The following is a 20105-nucleotide window of genomic DNA, read 5'->3' on the forward strand; positions in this document are numbered from 1 at the left end:
CTGCTTATTGCCCCCCCCCTCGAAAGTAACATAAGGCGAATCCACCGCGGTAGTGGTGGTTTTAGCAGCTTAGCTTGGCCCACATTACACGGCGTAACCATGGTGAACGTCAAGAAGCGGAAAGGTCGTGTCGTTATCGACTCGGACTCTGAAGACAGCGCCAGCGACGACAATTTAGATCAGGTGACGCGCCTTGCAAGTTGTCAACACTTTGGTCACGGCAAAACAATGTATGCTAAGTAGTTAGCTCATTTTGGCCTCGCTCTGGGAAGAGGGGAGGACCGAAAGTAGGCTCATCTTGTGAAAATTCGTCTACCATGGCGCCACAAAGTCAACTCAATTGTTTTTTTGACAAGTTTCCCTCACTTTGTCCACATTAGAACAAATAGACTGTGCATGTCAACAGAAGAACAGTGCTAGCTCCGTAATGCTAACGCTAAGGTGAAATTTTAAGCGGCTGCACCGGACTGCTAATAATGTCAATATTTTTAGTGTGGTATTTAGTTTAATTGCATGTTTATCTGGCCTGTCTAAATATTATGAGCGAACTGGCTTGACTATGACATGTCCGCCGTGATGTTTTCTGCTACTACGACTGGTGCTGCTGATGGCGGCGCTTCGTCTTAAATAGCAAACCTTATCGCCCCGGTGACGTCACCGACGTGCTATTTTGGTGCGTTGTTGTCAAACAAGAGTGAGCGAGTTGATCGAGTCGTAATCTGTCACAGCACCGTTTGCAGCAATGGCTCCGTTTTTTGTATTTGTCAGCCTGTTGGAATAAATAGCAATGATGGAGAGCAATTTGAACATTTATTCGATACCCCTGATGGGAGATGGGATCAAGTCACACTTGTGCAAGTCTCAAGTAAGTCGTAAACTTCCAAGTTCCAAATGATTTTGGTTAGGGCAAGTCAGGCCATTCAATTCCACTCTTATTTATAGAGCAGGTAGAAAATAACATGTACCACAATGTTGTGCATGTAGCAAAACTCAAATAAACCATATTTATACAGCACTTTTTTGTACCAGTGGGTAAAAAAGCAAAATTCTTTAGCACAGCGCCCTGCCCTTGGTTATAATTGTAATTTACTCCTTACCCATCCTCACTATTCTCCCTCTCAGGAGCTGCTGTCATTGGCAAAGAGGAAACGGGTGGATTCTGGCGAGCAGGAGGAGCCGATGAGCAAACCGACAGCCTCTACTGATTCAGAGACGTCAGACAGCGATGATGAGGTAGGGCAACCCACGTTTGTTTGGCGTGACAATGGATAGCTCTGGACGTGAAAGGGTTATTCTATTGCTTTGGTCTAGTGGACCGTTGGGGGCACCAAAGGCAAAAAGAAGGTAAAACAAGGCAAAGGTCATGAGAAAAAGAATGCCAGCAAGAAGAAGCTTCATAAGGCGACAGCGTCGGGAAGCTCAAATGGAGACAGCTCAGGCGAAAGCTCTGCGCCGGAGGAGGGTATGTAAGATTTAAAACGTTTTAACTACTCATTGACTTAAATATGATCGAATGATCGACGTCTCTCTCAGGCGAGGTGTCCGACTCAGACAGCAACAGCTCTTCCAGCTCCGACTCGGACTCGTCAGAGGACGACGTTTTCCGGGACGGCTACGACGACGACCTGATGGGCGACGCTGAGGACAGAGCGCGGTTGGAGCAGATGACGGAGAAGGAGCGCGAGCAGGAGCTCTTCAACAGGATCGAGAAGAGAGAGGTCCTCAAGAGACGGTGAGATGCCCTGTCTTGTTTTTCCGGTTGATTTTATGTCACTGCATGTTTTTAAAAAAAATAAAAATAAATCGTGCATATGTGACATCATGCTTACTTGACGTGTTTCGAAAAGCTTTGAAATCAAGAAGAAGCTGAAGACGGCAAAGAAGAAGGAGAAAGAGGAGAAGAAGAAGAAGCACGAAGAAGAGCAGGAAAAACGCAAGCTATCTCAGGTTCCAGACACACAAGTGGTGAGGACCCAACCAAAGTGCTTTTCCATTTATGGCCGATCCTGAACTTGAATTTGACCCTAATGTGTTAAGCGGCGTTATGGATGATAAGCACCAAGTTTTGAAGCGCTCATGTTCCGTCTGCTTGACGTCCGTAGGTGATGTCACATAACAAGGAACGGCGATCCAAGCGCGACGAGAAACTCGACAAAAAGTCTCAGGCCATGGAAGAGCTGAAAGCCGAGCGAGAAAAGAAGAAAACCAAAACAGGTCCGTGGCAACTCTCTGTCCGCAGATTTTTTTTGGGGGGGTGTAATTTATTTTGTTTCACCGAGCAGCAGAACTCTTGGCCAAGCGCGAGCCCCTGAAGACCAGCGAGGTGTACTCGGACGACGAAGAGGAGGAAGAAGAGGAAGATGACGACAAGTCATCCGTCAAGAGCGACAGGAGTTCACGCTCGTCCTCCTTCGACGACGACGACGAGTGAGTTGAACTCCGGACCACCCTGCCGAGCAAATTCCTCTTTGCGTGGCGACTCAGCACGACTCGACTTTATTTGACAGAAAAGAAGAAACGCCGCCCAAATCGCAACCCGTGTCTCTGCCCGATGAGCTCAACCGGATCCGCCTGTCACGACACAAGCTGGAGCGCTGGTGCCACATGCCCTTCTTTGCCAAAACCGTCACCGGCTGCTTCGTCAGGATCGGCATCGGGAACAGCAGCAGTAAACCAGTCTACAGGGTAAAACCCCCCCCCCAAAAAAAACGTCAGTTCTTGTCACGCAAATTTTGGCAGAATTCTGATGTACTTTTCATACAAGGTCGCTGAAATTACGGACGTGGTGGAGACGGCAAAAGTTTACCAACTGGGCACGACGCGGACCAACAAAGGATTGCAATTAAGGTAGGTAAAGCATGATGCCGATGCGAAATTCCGTTTTAATTGTTCAACCTGTATTTGGTTTTAATATCATCCTGCCATTGTGTTCCTCAGGCACGGCGGCGACATGAGAGTCTTCCGCCTGGAGTTTGTGTCCAATCAGGAGTTTACAGAGAACGAGTTCATGAAATGGAAAGAGGCGGTGAGCGGATGGCCGTGTAATCGATTTCCCCCCCCCTCCCCGTTGCCACCGCCGCTTCATTCACGCTCCGTCCGCTTTGTATGCAGATGATTATGGCCGGCATGCAAGTGCCCACACTGGACGAGATCACCAAAAAGGAGCAGACCATCAAAGAAGCCATGAATTACAAGTTCAACGACAAAGACATAGAAGATGTCAGTCTCCCCCCCCCCCCCCCCCCCCCCATTCCCTCGATCGATTTCAAGTCGACTAAAACCATCATCGCTCTTTTGCTGCAGATCGTCAAAGAGAAGGACAGATTCCGAAAAGCGCCACCGAACTACGCCATGAAGAAAACTCAGTTGCTTAAAGATAAGGTAAAAAAGTCACATGACATGCGACTCAAATGACTCAATAATTTATTTTATTTTTTTCCCTGAAGGCCATGGCGGAAGAAAGCGGTGATGGTGACAAAGTGAAGGTCATCCAGGATGAGTTGAATGAACTGGAGGAGCGAGCAGAGGCGCTGGACAGGCAGAGAACCAAGAACATCTCCGCCATCAGGTCTGAAGACTTTTGCATATTTGTTCATCTTGCTGCTTTCTCTGCATATTTGACACCGTTGTGTATTTTGATGCTGCAGCTACATTAATCAGAGGAACAGAAGCTGGAACATTGTGGAATCAGAAAAAGCTCTGGTGGTAGGTGACCTCGTCGCGTAGGAGAAAATGTGTTCCAGCAACAGAGCGGCATCATTTCAAGTGTGTTCTTACAGGCTGAGGGACAAAATGCCAGAAACCAGCAAATGGACCCGTTCACTCGGAGACAGTGCAAACCCACCATGGTGTCCAACGTAAGGCTTCTTTGCTGATGCGACACTGCGGCTGGAATATCCAATTCCATATTTACATTTGTGCTCGTGTGGTTCTCATAGGCCAGAGACCCGTCGGTGCACGCCGCCATTCTGGCTCACCTGAACCAGAAGTATGGCTCCGGATCCACGCCGGACCCTTCTCCTCTTGAGAAGAACAAACAGGCCTGACACCTAGTCTTTTTTTTTTTTTTTTTTTTTTTCTTCACATTTATAACACGCTGTTCACTACAGGGGCCAATGGACCCAAAGGAGAAAGACGTAACCAAGCCAAACACAGACCTCTCCGAAGATTTATTCAAAGTTCATGATTTTGATGTAAAAATTGACCTTCAAGTCCCTAATGCAGGTCAGTGGTTGTAAATAAAAAAATAAAAAAATACTTTGCTAATTGCTACAATACTAACATTGACTGACCCTTACTCCAGAAGCAAATTCTCTGTCGGTGAGTTCCAACGCGCTCCCGGTAAAAGACGGCGCCCCCCGGCGATCGCTCAACCTGGAGGACTACAAGAAGAGGAGGGGGCTCATCTGAAGATCACTGCACTGCATGAGGAACAGGCTGTGAAAGAGCGTGTGTGTGAGTTCATCGGATCTGTGCGAGTGAGTGTGTGTGTGTGTGACAAAAGACTTTTTATCAGAGGAAACTGATCCAGACATGTTATTCTGTCTTTTTTTTTTGCAATGTTTATTTTTTAAACGGTTTATCCTCTGAGGGTTTTTTTTTTTGTCTCCCCCTGTTTTCCAGGAGAACTCAATGGCGCTGGAATACACTAATTACCACTTTGTTGTTTGACGTTACTGGACACTTAAGTCTTGACCAGCAGTTTAAAACAAAAAACAAAAACAAAAAAAACCTCTCACAATGCCCCGTCCATGTTTGTCAAGTATCTCCCCAAATTTTGATGGAGCGGGTACTTTCGGGGACATTCTGCCATGATGTCACTTTGTAAATGCTTTGAAATTGGCCAGAAGTTGAAAAGAAATTTAGGTTTTTTGTTGTTTTTGTTTGTTTGTTTTTTCAATGAATGTTGCTTCATTCCTCTTGTATATGGTAGGTTACGTTAAAGGATTAAGAAAACAAGACAAAAACACCCTTGTCCTTAACTCCCAGAGCAGATTCTATTTGTTATTGATTGTCAATAGTTGGTTCCTGTATTGTTGTGGCATGCCATGTAAATATGCATTTTGGAGTGAGTTGAGGAGGAAAAAATAAAAGAGGCACTGTTTCATAATTTTGCTCATTTCTTTTCTACCGTGTTCAAACTTTGCTATGCTCAACCGGGAAATTTTATGTGAAACACATAATAAACATTCTTTATTTACTGTTTCCACAAATATGATTGATGACTTCTATGTGTTTTGACTTGTAAAACTAGTTTAAAAAGAATCCGGCATTGTTTTGGCCACACGTTTGGGGTCTTTCCAGTTGCTAACTTTCATGTCAACTGAGAGGAGCTCTTTGCTTATTATTTTTTCTTTCCGTCTAATGGTCTTTTTTCTTACATTGCATCAGACTTTAAGATTCTATTCGAACGATATTCCGCTGTAAATCTTGTTAAAAATTCGCTCTCTTATTATGATCAGGCAATTTTGTAGCTACCCTTGTTTGTTGTGGGGTCCTTGGAGTTTGCTTCCTGGTCCACGTATGGGAGATTTGTTATTTTGTCGATTTTTGTTATCATACGATGTCATTTGCTTATTTTTACCCAAACGACATTACGTTAGCTTGTTCAGCAATTCAATCTCGCAGATAACAAGGTAGCAGGAGACATTTTTGGACATTGGGGCTCGTTTTAAAGGGTAAGTAACGTAGCTTGAACTCGGCAGCTCAATCTCTTAGCATTAGAAAAACTCGGTATTAAGGGCAACTTTTGGTTTATTATTATAATCACCCCATTGTGGGATTAAAACCAAAACAAAATTTGTACAAATTGAAGTAACTACACCATTGTCAGAGTCTCAAACTGCCTGTTTTGGCTTTGCTAGGTAGTTTTCACCCAACAACTCTTATTGACAGACAGTGGTTTCTCTGCAAGGCATCCTAATTAATGTCATTCCAAAAGATTACGTGGTTTGGGGTGTGCCTCCATCTCGGAGCATAGTCGAGTTTACCCAGCAAATACCATAAGATAATGCTGTGCTACCTAGCCTTTTTGCAAAAAGCATCCTTGGATGCGGATGCTAAATTTCTTAAGACAACCAGAACAATGCAGTTGCGATAGTTTCAATGTCCAGAGAATGTTATGGCATCATACTATGGTGTAAATATAAAATATGTTTTTAAATAAATAATAATTTCAGTGAAAAATCTGTCCTTCTCATGGTGGCATTTACTTTGTCTTTACCATCAGCAATTAGAATGTCCTGGTTTGCCGAGTTTGCCGGCAAAGCAGAAAGCTTCCTGAATCAAGTCGACCAGGGGGCTGCCAGCGCCTTGAACAAAAGTCAAAGCAAAACATCGTCCCTTGCCTCGTACTACGATGAAGGCGGCGCGGCCGTCCATCCTGAATACAGCGCAGTCCAATCGGAGACCAGCGCTGTTTCTCAATATGCGTCAAGCTTCATCTCGTCAGCGGCGGACAACATTAAGAAAGCTGCGTCTGCTCCGATCATTTCGGTCAACAAGCAAGCATCGGGGAAAACGTCCAAGGCCCCCCACTCTGCCTCGTCTTCATCCTCTGGCTTTGTGAAGCGCAAAAAGAGTGCACCTGACGTGGATGATGATGTGCTCTTTGACTTTTTGAACAGCTCTGACCCGCCAGTTAGTACCCGGCACGATTCTAAGAGAGATGCCGGCGTTAAAGCGATGGTCACAGAGGCCAACAGCTCGACTCCGACACCTCCTGCTGGCGATTTATCGACGCATGACGTGTCCCGGGCGTCCAGCCTTGGCTCTCTCTCCGCTCACAGCATGAAAGGGTCAGAGGAGAGTCAGTCAGAGGAGAGCTCAACGAAAGAGCAAAGCCAAGGTGAGGCACGCATTTGATAGGAATCAAATAAGGGTGAACAATTTGACATGACTTTTTTTTTTGTCATCTCAGCCAGTCCTGACTCAGCTGAGACTGGCAACTCGGGCTTGCCTGCCCCTCAGGAGTCCGGCCGACCGGAGTCATGCGGTCCCCCGGAGGAGCCGCAGGGCCAGGTTCTGTCCAGCCTGCGTCTGGAGAACCAACTCCTGCGTAGTGAGGTGGCCTCACTTAATCAGGAGATGGCGTCGGTCATCCAACGATCAAAAGACATGCAAGAAGGTGGCACTCATTTTTATCGAATGAAGACGTATGAATCAAAAGGTGAATCCGATTACTGACCCCTGTCGTCACTTACGCAGAACTGAACAACGCCCGGCTGCGGGTTGACAAACGTAACGCCGAGCAGTCTCAGAGCGACCGCGCGCTGCGGGGCCTGCGCTCACAGGTGGATGACTTAAACGAGGCGCTGGCCGCCAAAGACGGACAGCTGGCCGTGCTTAAGGTCCGACTGGAAGAGGCCGACCAGCTGCTGAGTAGCCGCAGCGTGGCGCTGGACGAGGCTCAAAAGGAAAAGACCAGGTACGAGCTTTCCTTTTTGCTCAGGTGCATTTCGACAAGAGAAGTGCCTAGGACGCCGTTGTGGTGTGTAGGATCTTGGAGGACCACACGGAAGGCAGCAGCATGCACTCACAGGCTCTGGAGAGCATGCACGAAAGGCTGCGAGAGGCCGAGCAGGCCGTCAGGAGGGAACAAGACCATTTTCGACAAATGCAGGTGATGCTTTTTCATCCATTTGTTTGATCGAACAACCTTTTGCCAATGAAATATTCCCGATTTGTTTGTTTAGAGCGAACACACCGCCCGTCAGTCACGGTTGGAGTCGGAGCGGCAGAGCCTGGCCGAGGCATTGACCGCGGCGGAGAAGCGCGCCGCGGATGAGAAGCTCAGCGTGGACAACCTCCAGCAGCAGCTGAGGAGCGCCAAGAGCGCCGCCGAGGCCGCCAAGCACGAGCTGCAGGACTACAAGCAGAAGGCCTCGCGCATCCTACAAGTAACCACCTGGCAAAAGAAAAATATTGTCGAGGACCACTCATTCATACGGATGTATGTTTCATGTCAAGTCCAAAGAGAAACTGATCAGCAGCCTGAAAGAGGGCTCCGGTTTAGACTCGCTGGACGGGAGCGGCGCGTCAACACTGGAAATAGAAGAGCTCCGCCATGACAAGGAAATGCAGAAGGAGGAGATCCAGAACCTTCAAGGCCAAGTGCACTCGCTCCGGACTGAATTACAGGTGAGAGGAGAAAGGAGTTACAATGTTCTATCAGCCAAATCTAGTCGGGTGTGATTCACTCCTCTTCCGGGGAACTTGATGTGTGGTTTCGACGCGCAGGATCTGGAAAGTCAGTCCCTCGCCGAGGCGGAAACGTGGCGACAGCAGGCGGCGCAGTCTGAGGAGGCGCAGGCGGCGCTGAACCGCATCAAACAGGAGCTGGAAGCTGAGGTGGAGCGGCACAAGCAGGTGGGAAAAGGGGTTGAGGACACAATGTTGTCTCAAAATGGCGCCTTTGGGGTTTTTGTCAAACTCTTCGTGTTGTTCGCAGGAGCTACAATATGTGGAGGAGGAGCAGAAACGTGCCAAAAGTACCCTGCAGAGCCGAGTCAAGGACAGAGAAGATGAAATTCAGAAACTCAGGAATCAGGTCGGTCTGACCACATGTCAGTCACGGTGCAATTTATTTTATTTTTTTTCACAAAAAGATGTTAGGTCATCATTAGTTTTATTCATTTCTTTTTTGAATGGTAAAACAAACAAAAAAAACAACCCAATTTTGATTGCACGGATTTGTGCATCCTTCATTTCTTTCCTTCCAGTTGACCAACAAGACGCTGAGCAGCAGCCAAACGGAGCTGGAGAACCGTCTGCACCAGTTGACTGAAACGCTGATCCAGAAGCAGACCATGCTTGAGGCTCTGGGCACGGAGAAAAGCTCGCTTGTCTTCCAGCTCGAGCGCCTGGAGCAGCAGCTCAAAAACACGCAGGGCGGTCCGGCCACCGGGGGGGCCGCTATCAACATGAGTGGCGTCGAGGGGCCGGGTAATCTGTTGCGCTCGCTCGTTTTCCCCGACCATTAAAATTGTTTTATCTTCAACCTTTTTTTTTTTTTATCTTCAGGGGCCAGACAAAGAAATATTCCGGTACTTTTCAGCAATGAAGAAAGTCCTGGTGTGTACGGGAAAGTGCAAAAAGCAGCCAGCACCATTGACCGTTTCAGGTAAAAGTCCTGAACACTGGACTACATTACCCACAAGCCACTTGGGTATAATTTTTCTTTTTCTCATTCCAGCATCAGACTGGGGATCTTCTTGAGGCGCTACCCCATGGCCAGGGTTTTTGTCATTTTGTATATGGCGAGTATTTAAGCTTTTCTCTCAAATTGTGAGGAACTCGGCGTAGTTTCCACGTGCTAACGTTTTGACCGATTTCTGCAGGCGGTGCTGCATCTGTGGGTGATGATTGTTCTTCTGACATACTCTCCGGAAATGCACAACAGCCATCCCGACGGAAGCTAGGTGAAAATGTCCTCGGCAGCCGAACTGTATAGGGCTCCGGGATCTGATTTTTGTTGTTGTTGTTGTTGCACATATATACACTTGCAGATTTCTTCCCTACTGAAAATGGCATTACGTTTGAAGAGAATTACTGAAAGGTATTAAAATTTTGCGGGAATGGATAAAAGCTGTCTTGCGTCAGGGCTTTCAGACTGCTGTCGGACTTCTGACAGATTGTATTTAACAATGTAAAAAGATTATTTTAATAAATGACCTAAATATTACAAAATCTCGTGTTAGCTTTTTATTTATATGATACATCGGTATAGAAAATGGATAAAGACGTAATTGACAAATTAATGACACCGTTTTGCGTCACATGTGCTGGCCCTTTAAAAATGGTTGGCCTCCGAGGCGAATCCCACAATGCACCGCGGCGGATGTGTCCACGTCACAGCTGACAGCCAGCCGGCCCCGTAATGGCTGCCGGAGCCTAGTTGGCAGTCTAATGAAGCAAACGCGTAAAAGCTGTTTTCTTATTAAACTATCGACTTGACGATTTATATCCGCCTATATTTTTTTGTATTAACGGTTCAGCTTAATGTCCTAGGTCGCTGGCTAGTTGAAGCTAGGCTAAGCTAGCACCCCCCCCCCCCCCTCCTCCTCCTCGGTCGCTCTCACCGATCTTCTGTTTTGGTTCGACCGTGTTGTTGTTGAGCTACCCCAAAACATGTCATCTTGGCTCGGCGGGATCGGCTCTGGCCTTGGCCAGTCGCTGGGCCAGGTCGGCGGGAGCTTGTCGTCCTTCACTGGTCAGATCTCAAACTTTACCAAAGATATGTTGCTGGAGGGAGTGGAAGAAGTCGGAGGTAAGTCGCCACATCACCAGCAGTCCTTATCTCTCTGTAGATATCCAATTTGTCAAGTCATACATTATTTCTTGGATGATTTACGTCAAGAATAAAATCACATGCATATGCAGTGATTTATTTCACTTGTAGACAAAAACATTTAGTTGTTTATCAAAACTATGCAAAATGATTGAGTCACGTGACCACCCAATGAGTTTTTCAATTGCCAATTGTTTTCCAAAACAACGTGATATTGATCGTTTTTATTTAGGAGCAATTGTAAGATTTCCAACCTCGAACTATATGTGGTGTCCTCTTTTGTGGTTCAAATTGACCAATGTGCTTGCTGGTGTAAATTGTTAAATGTGTTTATTTATTTTGATGATTCAGTGTGTTGTTTGCTTGTGTGTCATGTGTTAAAGCAGATCTCACGTGCCCGATACAAACACGTGCAGGATGGAAATTCATGACATCACGAGACATATGTAGATGTTTTTATTTCTGAAAGGAAAAAAAAAAGATAAGAGTTTTTCCTATTTCCCCGCAGACGCCGCCACGGAGCTGCAGTTGTCAAATTCCAAACTTGCGGACGTGGAGGCTACCTTGTCCTCTCAGAGATTTGAGGTTGGAATATCGTTATTTTATTTGTTTACCTCCTCCTCGTGTCCTGGTGCGACGTTTGTGTTTTACGATAAGGTTATCATCAGGATGTTGACATGGGGGGAATATTTAACGCCTCGTTTGTTTTACTAGTCAATTTGCTAACAGCCCGCGGACGTCTGACAAACACTTTTGTTGACTTTTTTTTTTTGTGATTCAACGCTCAGAGGACATATTCGTAAGTAACTGTCTTTTTTTTTTTGCAGTGTGAAAGGTTGAAAAAGCTCCACGCCGAGCTGGAAGAGAAGCTGGAAGCTTCAGAGATCCAAAACAAGCAGCAGTCGGCCGAGTACAGGAAGCTTCTGCAACAGAAAGATGTAAGAGTATTAATTTCAGTTGATTGGAATCAAACAATATTTACTGTATAAGTGCATAAAAAAAAAACTCATCGTCTGTCATCAAGGTGGAGATCAGTCACCTGAAGGCTCGACAAAGCGGGCTCCAGGAGGAGGTCCAGAATCTTCAGAGTTCTGTCCAGTCCGCTTCTGCCGCTCCCGTGCTACCCGTCACCCTGGCATCTTCCAGCGTCGTCACCACGGCGACCTCCTTTCTTTCCCAGTCGTCTGCGTCCCACCACCATCACGGTTTCCACGGCGACGACATGGACCTCGGCGAAGTCATCTCGTCCCAGCACGAGATCAACCGGCTGGCCGCCGAAGTGTTGCGACTGGAGGCGGAGGTGGCGCACTGGAGGCGCATGTCGCAGGTGAGGAGGATGAAGAAGTTCAGTAGATGCTTAGCTAGGAAAAATATTAAAAAATTTAAGTTTAAGTTGAAACATTAAACTTCTGAAGTTAAAATTTTTGAATTGCTCCTTTAGGCATCGACATCAGCGGCGGCAGGCAATTCCGACCAGAGTGACATTGTCAAACTTCAAAGAACCGTTAAGGTAAATTACCTTTTTTTTTTTTCATCTCAGTGAACTGCAAAGCTGGCCCAACCCTTTAAGATTCGACATTTTCTTGTGTGTCTATAGGAACTGCGAGACAAGATAAGCCACGAAGTGGATGAACACCAACACGAGCTCGCCGCCCTGCAGGACGCCCAGCGTCAGAAGATATCCGACCTCAGCCGGCGACACCGGGAGGAGCTGGCCGAGTATGAGGAAAGGATCGAGGAGCTGGAGGAGCAGCTACAGAATGGTCTGCAGATGTTTCTACATGTATATGAAAAGAGTGGATAGCAAATGTGATCAAACTGTTTCCTGTGGTCTGTGGTCTTTCTCCAGGCTCTTCTCCAACCAGCTCCCCATCAAACCCCTCCAAAGAGCTAGAACTGCAGAGCACTGTCGCCACTCTGCGCCAGACCGCAGAGGAGCGGGAGGCGCGTCTGTCCGAGCTGTCCGTCGACCTGGAGGAGGCGCAGAGGCTCCGGGCCTCTCTGCAGTCCGAGAGGGACGACGCCCAGGAAGAGAACGCCGCGCTGCTGCAGAACTACGCCCGTCTTCAGGCCTCCGTGGACGAGCTCCAGGGGCGGGTCCGGGAGCAAGAGGGCAAAGGTGTGCAGAAAGCTCAGCTGGAGCATGAGATCCAAGTGCTGAGGGACAACCTCGCCAGTGCCGAAAAGGAAACGGAGCGGCTAAAAAGTCTGCGTGAGGTAAGCTAGTCCCTTGTTGTCTCTGCTCACGATGAGTTTTAAATTTGCTCTCACAAATTAGGCAGAACCTGAGGAGGTCGAACATGCCGATATCTTAGAACTGAATACAGTCATCGGCACATTAAGAGAAGAGAAGGAGGCCCTGGAGCAGGAAAAGGTGTGAAGATGTCATTTTTGTGTCAAGGGCATTCGTGCCATTCCTTGAAATGAACGGAACAACTTTTCCCCTCTCAAAGCTCACTCTGCAGCAAAAACTAAGCGCAGCCGAGGAGAAAGCGGATAGCGCGGCTCGACCACCCGAAGCCGAGTCGACGGAAGGCCTGAAGGAGGCGCTAGAACGTCTCGAGAGGACTCTGAAGGCCACGCAGGAGGAGCGTGACACCCTGCTGACGGAGCTAGAGGAACTCGACCGGCAAAACCAGGAGGCAACGCAGGTCTGACCAAATTTGTCCAACTTCGAAAATATGAACTTATCGCTGAACTGTAATTTGTCATTTTTCCTTCCTTTCCCAGCATCTGATCTCGGTGAAAGAGCAGCTGAAGAAGGCCGAGATCGAGCATAGCGCCACCAAAGACAGGACTAGATTGCTTGAGCAGGAGCTGGCGGCCCAGAAAGAGAAGACCAGCCAGAGTGCGTTCACGCTCAACGACTTGCACATGAGCAAGCAGCAGCTAGAGGGCGCTGTCCGGGACCTGAAGGACAAACTGAAACAAGCTCGGGAACACGACAAGGAGACTCGCAGAGAACTGTCAGAGCTGAAGAAGAGCTTGCAGGAAAAAGAGGAGGACCTGTTGACGGCAAAAGAAGAGCTCAGTCAGACCCAAAGGAGAAAAACAGATGAAGCCGAGCTGGCGGTGAAGGAGAGAGAACTTTCGGACCTTGGACGAGAGCTGGAGAAAGTGACGTCGAATAACTTTGAGCTGAAGATGGACAACAGTAAGTTGAAAGAGGCTGTGAGGAAAACGGAGGACTTGTTGAAGGAGAACCAGACGGCGGCGAGCAGGACGTTGCTGGAGAAAGATACGCGCATCGAAGCCCTCAAGCTGGAGAAAGAGCAGCTGGAACGTGAGCTGCAGCGGACCGAGCGCTCGCTTGCGGAAGGGGCCAAGCAATACCAGCGCACCGTCGACGAACTGAGCCGGGCGCACTCCATGGACGACTCGGCGTTGCAGAAAGAACACGAGCGCGCCGTCAAGCTCAACCAGGAGAAGGACGCGGAGATCGCTCAGCTGCGCTCGGACGCCGAGCAGATGGCGGCCGACCACCGCGACACCAACGAGATGCTCGCCATCACTGTCGCCGGGCAGAATCAGCTGACCGACTTGCTCCAGGAGAAAGACGAGTTTGCCGAGACGCTGAAGCGGAACGCGGCGGACGAGCGGGCCGAGCTGGAGACGAGCGTCGCGGCGGCGAGGAGGGAAGCCGACGCGCTCAGACAGGCGTTGGAGGAGAAGGACAGACAGCTGGCGGGCATGAAGGAGGACAACAGTCACTTGAAGGAGGAGATGGACCGCGTGCAGGATCAGCAGAGCAGATCTCCGCGCACGCTGGACATCATCACAGAGCTGGAGGCCGAAATCACCCAGCTCAAGTCGTCCAGAGGCGGCCTGGAGGAGGAGGTGCGTAGTCTACGGCGGAGGCTGGAGGAGCAACAGGTGTCGCTCCTCGGCTCTCAAAGCGAATTGGAGCGGGCCACGCTCGATTTCGACAGGCTCCTCCAGGCCAGGGACCAGGAGCTGGCCGAACTACGGCGGACCTTGGAGAGTCGAGGTCCCGCCGAGTCGCCAATGGAGCAAGGCGACATCATCCTGCAGGAAGACAAGACGGGGTCACTGAACCAGGAGAACGGGAACGAGAAGCACGACCTCTCCAAGGTGGAGCTGGAGCGCTTGGTGAAGGGCATGAAGGAGAAGGAGACGGAAATCAGCCAGCTGAACGAGAAGAACCTGTCTCTGACCAGGCAGCTGGACCAGATGGCGCTGTCTCGTGACGAAGTGGGTAAGCTGTCCCAGGTGATCTTGCAGAAGGACCTGGAGATCCAGACCCTTCACGCCCGAGTCACCATGGGCGGTGGCGGTCAGGACATCCTCTTCCTCCAGCAGCAGCTTCAGGCCTACGCCGTTGAGAGGGAGCAGGTCCTCGCCGTGCTCAACGAGAAGACCCGGGAGAACAGCCAGCTCCGCTCCGACTACCACCGCCTCATGGACATCGTGTCCGGCAAGGAAGCGGCGCTTCTTAAGCTACAGCAGGAGAACCAGCGGCTCTCCAACGCCGGCGACCCCTCGGGGAGCCAGGAGATGTTTAAGGAGACCATTCAGAATCTGTCGCGCATCATCCGGGAGAAGGACATTGAGATCGACGCGCTGACGCAAAAGTGCCAGACGCTGGTGACGGTGCTGCAGTCGTCGGGCGGAGACGCCGGCGGGGGCGTGGTCAGCAGCAACCAGTTCGAGGAGCTGCTGAAGGAGCGCGACACGCTCAAGCAGCAGGTGAAGAAGATGGAGGAGTGGAAGCAGCAGGTGATCACCACCGTCAAGAACATGCAGCACGAGTCTGCGCAGCTTCAGGAGGAGCTGATCAACCTCCAGGCCCGGGTGACCGCCGACGGCGACGCCGGCTCCAAACTCTCAGTGGACTACGCCAGGCTCATCCAAAGCTACGAGCACAAGGAGCAGCGGCTGGGCAGCTTGAGTGTGGAGCTGGTCCAGGTCCAGCAGACCCTCAGCCAGCTCAGCACCACCAAGGATCTCCTGCTGGGCCGTCTAGACCACGCGGCTCCCGAAAGCACACCTCAGTTAAGTGCGGTCGACGCCGCCAGCCAAGACTTGACCTCGCTTCAAGCTCGGCTGGCCGAGCGAGAAAACCTGATCCGGACCCTCCAGGAGAACAACCACCGACTCTCCTGCTCCGCCTCAACTTCCGAGAGTGACCAGAAGAACCACGCCGCCGAGCTCCAGCAGGTCCGAGCCAGCCTGGAGGCGCTGCAGAGGTCAGTCCGTGACAAGGATCTGCTCATCAAGACCAAAGGGGATCAGCTTACCCGGGTGGGCGAGACGCTGCGCAACCGCGAGAGCGACAACGAGGTGCTGAAGCAAGCCGTCACCAACCTGAAGGAGCGCGCCCTCATCCTGGAGTTGGACGCCAAGACGCTGAAGGAGGAGAACGAGCGGGTGGCGGCGCGCTCGCGGGAGAAGGAGTCCGAGTTCCGGGCTCTACAAGAGACCAACATGCAGGTGTCCATGCTTCTGCGCGAGCGGGAATTTGAGCTCAACGCCATGAGGGACAAAGCCACCACCGTGGAGAAGATGCTCAAGGACAAAGAACAGGTCAGCCCACTCACCTTCCACCAGAGAAGATGGTGAATTGTGTTGAAATATCTTTTTTTTTTTTTTGGCGCAGGGTAAATCGAGTGAGCTCAACCAACTCCTGAACGAAATCAAGTCCATGCAGGACAAAGCGGTGGCTTTCCAACATGAGCGGGACCAGGTCATGATGGCGCTCAAGCAGAAGCAAATGGAGACCACCGCCTTACAAACCGAGGTGTGGATGTTTCACTGTACTTGAGTAGCACACAATAATTCGAATAATAAAAATAATACGTTGTTTGCGTGTTGGCACAGCTTCAGCACGTGCGGGACAAAGAGCAACGTCTCAACCTGGAGCTGGAGAGGTTGCGCAACCACCTGTTGGAGATCGAGGACTCGTACACACGAGAGGCTCTTGCCGCCGAGGACCGCGAGACGGAGCTGCGGCGGCGCGTGGCCCTCCTGGACGAGCGGCTGGCCACGTCCTCCAACGCCGTGGAGAGCGCCAGGTCGGGGCCCATCTGACGCGACGCCAATCGATCGAAGCGAAACGAGCTTTTTTTTTTTTTTGTGCTTGTAGCCAGCAAGCCAGCATGCAGGTGGAGTCTCTGCAGGAGCAACTTAGCGGCGTGCTGAAGCAGCGGGACGACGCCCTCCTACAGCTTGGGACCTCCCAGGAGCAGGTCAAGCAGTATGCAGTTTCACTCTCCAACCTGCAGATGGTGCTAGAGCAGTTCCAACAAGGTAAGAATCAGCTTGGTGGAAACGAATAATATGCCTTTTATCAAAATAATATGGAAAGATTGAATCCTTTTCTTCCTGTTAGAGGAGAAAGCCATGTACTCGACCGAGCTGGACAAGCTCAGGAAGGAGAAGGAGGAGTATCGGAAGAAGGCGGACAAGCTGGAAGATCAAGCGTCTGCCCTTCAGGTGCTTTCGATGGCTTCACGGGAAAACCTCAAGGTGAAGTTAAAGTAAAACAACGCTCAACGTTGCAGATGAATCTGGACGAGGCCAACGCAGCTCTGGATTCGGCATCCCGACTCACCGACCAGCTGGACTACAAAGAGGAGCAGATTGAGGAGCTGAAACGGCAAGGTGAGGTCACGGGATTGGACCACAAAGAACCATCTTTGTTGTCCCTTCACCGCTTGAGGGCGCATTTCATTTCACACACGTTAGCAGCCAATTTCCATAATTTGGTGTTTGGTCCACCTTCAGAACCAAACCTCACCCCTATTTCCTACTACCAACAATAAAGTTATTTTCTTCTGGCTCGGAATAAAACAAACGACCCATTTTCCAATGTCACATTTGAAGCCCTTCTTGTGTCAAGCGCAACTTTCGCTCTCGTCATTTGTTTTGAAACAAATCAAGGATTTCCTCCGACATCACTCATGAAAGTCTACTTGCGCTAGGGCCAATTTTTTTTTCCCCACGCTTTTGTTTCGTCTTGAATGCAACATCTGATAAGCCTCCGTCTTGATTGGTCGTGTTATTGTAGACCAGCTCATTTATTTACGTTTCTTATCCACCTATGGAACATTTATAGAATGTCGCCGTCTGCTTCTCAGCTAACGTGCTTGTGCGTTTGTAGTGGACGTGAGACAAGAAATGTTGGAGGAGGTCCAGAAGAAACTCATGAACCTGTTGAACAGCACCGAGGGCAAGATCGACAAGTAGGCCAAAGAAATAACGCAAATATGAAATTGATAATCAATTTATACAAATTCAATTTTGTGTCCCCCAAGGGCCTTGATGCGTAACCTGCTTCAAGGTTACTTCCACACGCCCAAGAAAAAGCGAATGGACGTACTGAGGCTCATGGGTAGCGTGCTGGGACTGAACCCAGAGGACGTGGACAAGGTTAGCGGCCAATTGAAAGCGCTTTCGGCTTCAAGTGAATGACATCGTTGTGGTACGCGTCGCCCGGCGGGATAACGCCGCTCCTGTTGCGCCTCGTAAACTCGTGAGCGCGCGCGTGCGTGTGTGTTCAAACGTCCCTTTTTATTAATGTTCCCTTAATTAACACAGTATATATGAAATATGTTGTTTTTGGGTGTTAATGTGCTTAAAGGGGTTGGGGGGGGGGGGGGGGGGGTTCAGTCAGTTTGAACAGGATTTTGTTGTTTCACTACTACAAATTAAGAGAAGATTTTGTATGCACACGGTCAAAAAAAAAAAAGAAGCTTAAATTGGGTAACGAGAGGGTCATAAAATCAAACAAGGCCTGAAGGTTTGGAAAATCGCTGCAGCAAGCTTGAAACACGCATTTAGAAATGTAAATGAGCTTTTTGCGGACGACAAGAAAGCCCCAAAACTTTTAAGAAAGTTTCTTTCTCCACCACGAAGGTCTGGCAGCTGCCCCGAAGAACTCTTCCAAGTCTCCTAAAGGGAAACAGATACGGCAAATTGGATTACTGTGCCCCCAAAGACAAAGAACATTTTTATGGTCTTGCACTTATGTCATCGTGGGTCCCTCGCCTCTTTTTTTTTTATTTTTTTTTTTACGCCAATGTCCCTTTCCGCTCGTGTTTACATCCCTCTTACGGAATCACAGAGCGCTTTAAGTGCATCCAGCTGCGAGCGAGCTAGCTTGCGACGACGGCCAGGGAGAATGACAGCGTGGTGAGACCGCTTCCTCTTGCGGCGACGTGCCGAGTCAGCAAAAAAAAAATACCCCGCGGATTTAATTATGCGGACGGGGAGGGGGGTGAGGTCCATTATGTCTTCGGCAACTTGTCTGAGCCACAAAATTGCCGCAACATAGCTGCTAGATTTTAGCCCTGTGACCTCACAGTGCTACCAAATGCTAGCTTTGTACTAACCCACAATGCAAAGCACCATTGACATGCTAATATCGCCTATTCTTAGTTATTGCTGATTTTTGCCGTATTGCTTTTTGTGGTGCAGATGGTGGAGGAGGACACGGCACACGGCGTGACCGGCTGGGTGTCGAGCTGGCTCGGTGGCCGAGGCCACCAGAGCGTCCCCAACACTCCCCAGAGGCCCACGAGTGGGCAGAGCTTCAATACGGTAAGAAGAAACCACGCATGCTACAGTGATGTCATTGGGCATCTTCTTAATTATTATTATTATTTTTTTTATCACAGTCCTTCTCAGAGATGTTTGTCAAGTTCCTGGAGATTGAGTCAACGCCGTCTCTACCTCCACCCAAGCTTCCCATCATGGATATCAAGCCTCTGAGCGTCCCGCCCTCCAGAAAAACACAGACGAGCGGCGCGGCGGCCAGCAAGACCAGCAATCCCTTCCTTGCTCCGCGCTCGGCCGCCGTGCCTTTGCTAGGCACCGGCGCTGCCCACTCCGGCGGGCCGGGCGGGCATCTGTTGATGAAGTCCATCTCGGACACGTTGCCCACCTTCACCCCCGTGCCCGTGTCGGCCGAGGCAAGCGGCGGCGCTGTGCTCAAGGACTTGTTGAAGCAGTGAAGCGGAAGAAGATGACATTTGTTCTATGCAGAATGAATCAAAGTGCTTCCCTATAAAAATCTGAGACACGAGAGAGAATTTAGAAACCTTGATGAGACATTTTTGCCAGCAAAGACTTTCGGGGCTGAATAAAAAAAAAAAAATAGAGAGAGAGAGACTGCGCAACACTTGTTAAAACCAAAATGGCAATTTCTTTTTCAAGGCTTTTTCAGATGCGACAAATTCCTCCCCAAATAATACTTCTGAAGGATTAATGATTTTCTGTCGAATGAAATTTTGAAAACTGGCTTATTCGAATGAACCCACAATAGCCACATTCACAATCGTGAACGTTTGAAAGGGAAGAAAAGCACCTTTAGGTTTCTTGAACAGCATTGTTTCTCAACCCAAGTGACCTTGTGAACATCTCAACCCCCCTTTTTCTTTTTTCTTTTCTTTTTTTTAATGACAGTGATGCCAAGCATGCTGTGGCTGCGGTAACCCACGCAGACTATACAACACGTGTCCGACTCATAAAGGGCGTATGAAAGCAGTGCTACTCTTGCACAGTTAAACATGTTTATTGGGTGGGATTGTTTTTCTTTTTTTAATTTATGGGCACTGGTTATGAAGTGGGACATCCAAGTGCCTGTTACTTTGTGCAAACAACTTTGCAAATAATCAGGAGTGTACATGCTTGATAGGAATATTTATATTTACAGACTTGTTTGTACATTTATCTTCATGTAAATCCGTGATATTTTTATTGTAAATTGGAGTCATAAGAAAGATTAAATAAATGTTGGTCTGCCCCCTAGTGGTGGCGCAGCATAATGTGAGCAATGTGAGGGGGGGCGTCTCTTCTT

At 49.1% G+C, this 20105-nt stretch overlaps 3 protein-coding genes across 3 annotated transcripts; all 3 read left to right on the forward strand.

The window, feature by feature from the left end:
- Window positions 1–3: 3 nt before the first annotated feature.
- On the forward strand, window positions 4–5110 carry rtf1 (RTF1 homolog, Paf1/RNA polymerase II complex component). Its single transcript, XM_085932252.1, has 18 exons — window positions 4–183; window positions 1123–1233; window positions 1312–1462; window positions 1534–1732; window positions 1848–1965; window positions 2103–2214; window positions 2283–2427; window positions 2508–2685; window positions 2765–2847; window positions 2938–3025; window positions 3112–3219; window positions 3304–3381; window positions 3447–3568; window positions 3648–3705; window positions 3780–3857; window positions 3939–4040; window positions 4110–4224; window positions 4304–5110. The coding sequence occupies exons 1-18, from the start codon at window positions 100–102 to the stop codon at window positions 4408–4410; spliced, it is 2037 nt and encodes a 678-aa protein (XP_085788378.1). The 5' UTR covers window positions 4–99; the 3' UTR covers window positions 4411–5110.
- A 198-nt stretch (window positions 5111–5308) lies between these two features.
- On the forward strand, window positions 5309–9687 carry golga5 (golgin A5). Its single transcript, XM_085931845.1, has 13 exons — window positions 5309–5678; window positions 6230–6847; window positions 6920–7126; window positions 7207–7426; window positions 7498–7621; window positions 7695–7898; window positions 7969–8139; window positions 8239–8367; window positions 8450–8548; window positions 8721–8943; window positions 9022–9121; window positions 9194–9257; window positions 9339–9687. The coding sequence occupies exons 2-13, from the start codon at window positions 6238–6240 to the stop codon at window positions 9417–9419; spliced, it is 2232 nt and encodes a 743-aa protein (XP_085787971.1). The 5' UTR covers window positions 5309–5678; window positions 6230–6237; the 3' UTR covers window positions 9420–9687.
- A 128-nt stretch (window positions 9688–9815) lies between these two features.
- Window positions 9816–20074, forward strand: trip11 (thyroid hormone receptor interactor 11). Its single transcript, XM_085931844.1, has 19 exons — window positions 9816–10267; window positions 10797–10873; window positions 11116–11226; window positions 11313–11615; window positions 11730–11798; window positions 11886–12051; window positions 12138–12505; window positions 12567–12662; window positions 12742–12939; window positions 13019–15832; window positions 15906–16046; window positions 16127–16320; window positions 16392–16555; window positions 16638–16741; window positions 16810–16909; window positions 17409–17490; window positions 17563–17677; window positions 18725–18847; window positions 18925–20074. The coding sequence occupies exons 1-19, from the start codon at window positions 10129–10131 to the stop codon at window positions 19258–19260; spliced, it is 5700 nt and encodes a 1899-aa protein (XP_085787970.1). The 5' UTR covers window positions 9816–10128; the 3' UTR covers window positions 19261–20074.
- The last annotated feature ends 31 nt before the right edge of the window (window positions 20075–20105 follow it).

The sequence above is a fragment of the Syngnathus leptorhynchus genome, chromosome 15 (assembly GCF_054491065.1).
Source record: "Syngnathus leptorhynchus isolate UIUO chromosome 15, UIUO_Slep, whole genome shotgun sequence".
Classification (NCBI taxonomy): Eukaryota; Metazoa; Chordata; class Actinopteri; order Syngnathiformes; family Syngnathidae; genus Syngnathus; species Syngnathus leptorhynchus.

Excerpts from the sequence above, each read along its gene's own strand:
- rtf1 (XM_085932252.1), top strand. The coding sequence starts at position 100 with ATGGTGAACGTCAAGAAGCGGAAAGGTCGTGTCGTTATCGACTCGGAC. Across the intron at positions 1,463-1,533 it reads AAGCTCTGCGCCGGAGGAGG|GCGAGGTGTCCGACTCAGAC; the intron begins GTATGTAAGATT and ends CGTCTCTCTCAG. Across the intron at positions 2,215-2,282 it reads AAAGAAGAAAACCAAAACAG|CAGAACTCTTGGCCAAGCGC; the intron begins GTCCGTGGCAAC and ends TTCACCGAGCAG.
- golga5 (XM_085931845.1), top strand. The coding sequence starts at position 6,238 with ATGTCCTGGTTTGCCGAGTTTGCCGGCAAAGCAGAAAGCTTCCTGAAT. Across the intron at positions 7,899-7,968 it reads AGGCCTCGCGCATCCTACAA|TCCAAAGAGAAACTGATCAG; the intron begins GTAACCACCTGG and ends TTTCATGTCAAG. Across the intron at positions 9,122-9,193 it reads AGCACCATTGACCGTTTCAG|CATCAGACTGGGGATCTTCT; the intron begins GTAAAAGTCCTG and ends TTCTCATTCCAG.
- trip11 (XM_085931844.1), top strand. The coding sequence starts at position 10,129 with ATGTCATCTTGGCTCGGCGGGATCGGCTCTGGCCTTGGCCAGTCGCTG. Across the intron at positions 12,663-12,741 it reads AGGCCCTGGAGCAGGAAAAG|CTCACTCTGCAGCAAAAACT; the intron begins GTGTGAAGATGT and ends CCCCTCTCAAAG. Across the intron at positions 17,491-17,562 it reads ACCGAGGGCAAGATCGACAA|GGCCTTGATGCGTAACCTGC; the intron begins GTAGGCCAAAGA and ends GTGTCCCCCAAG.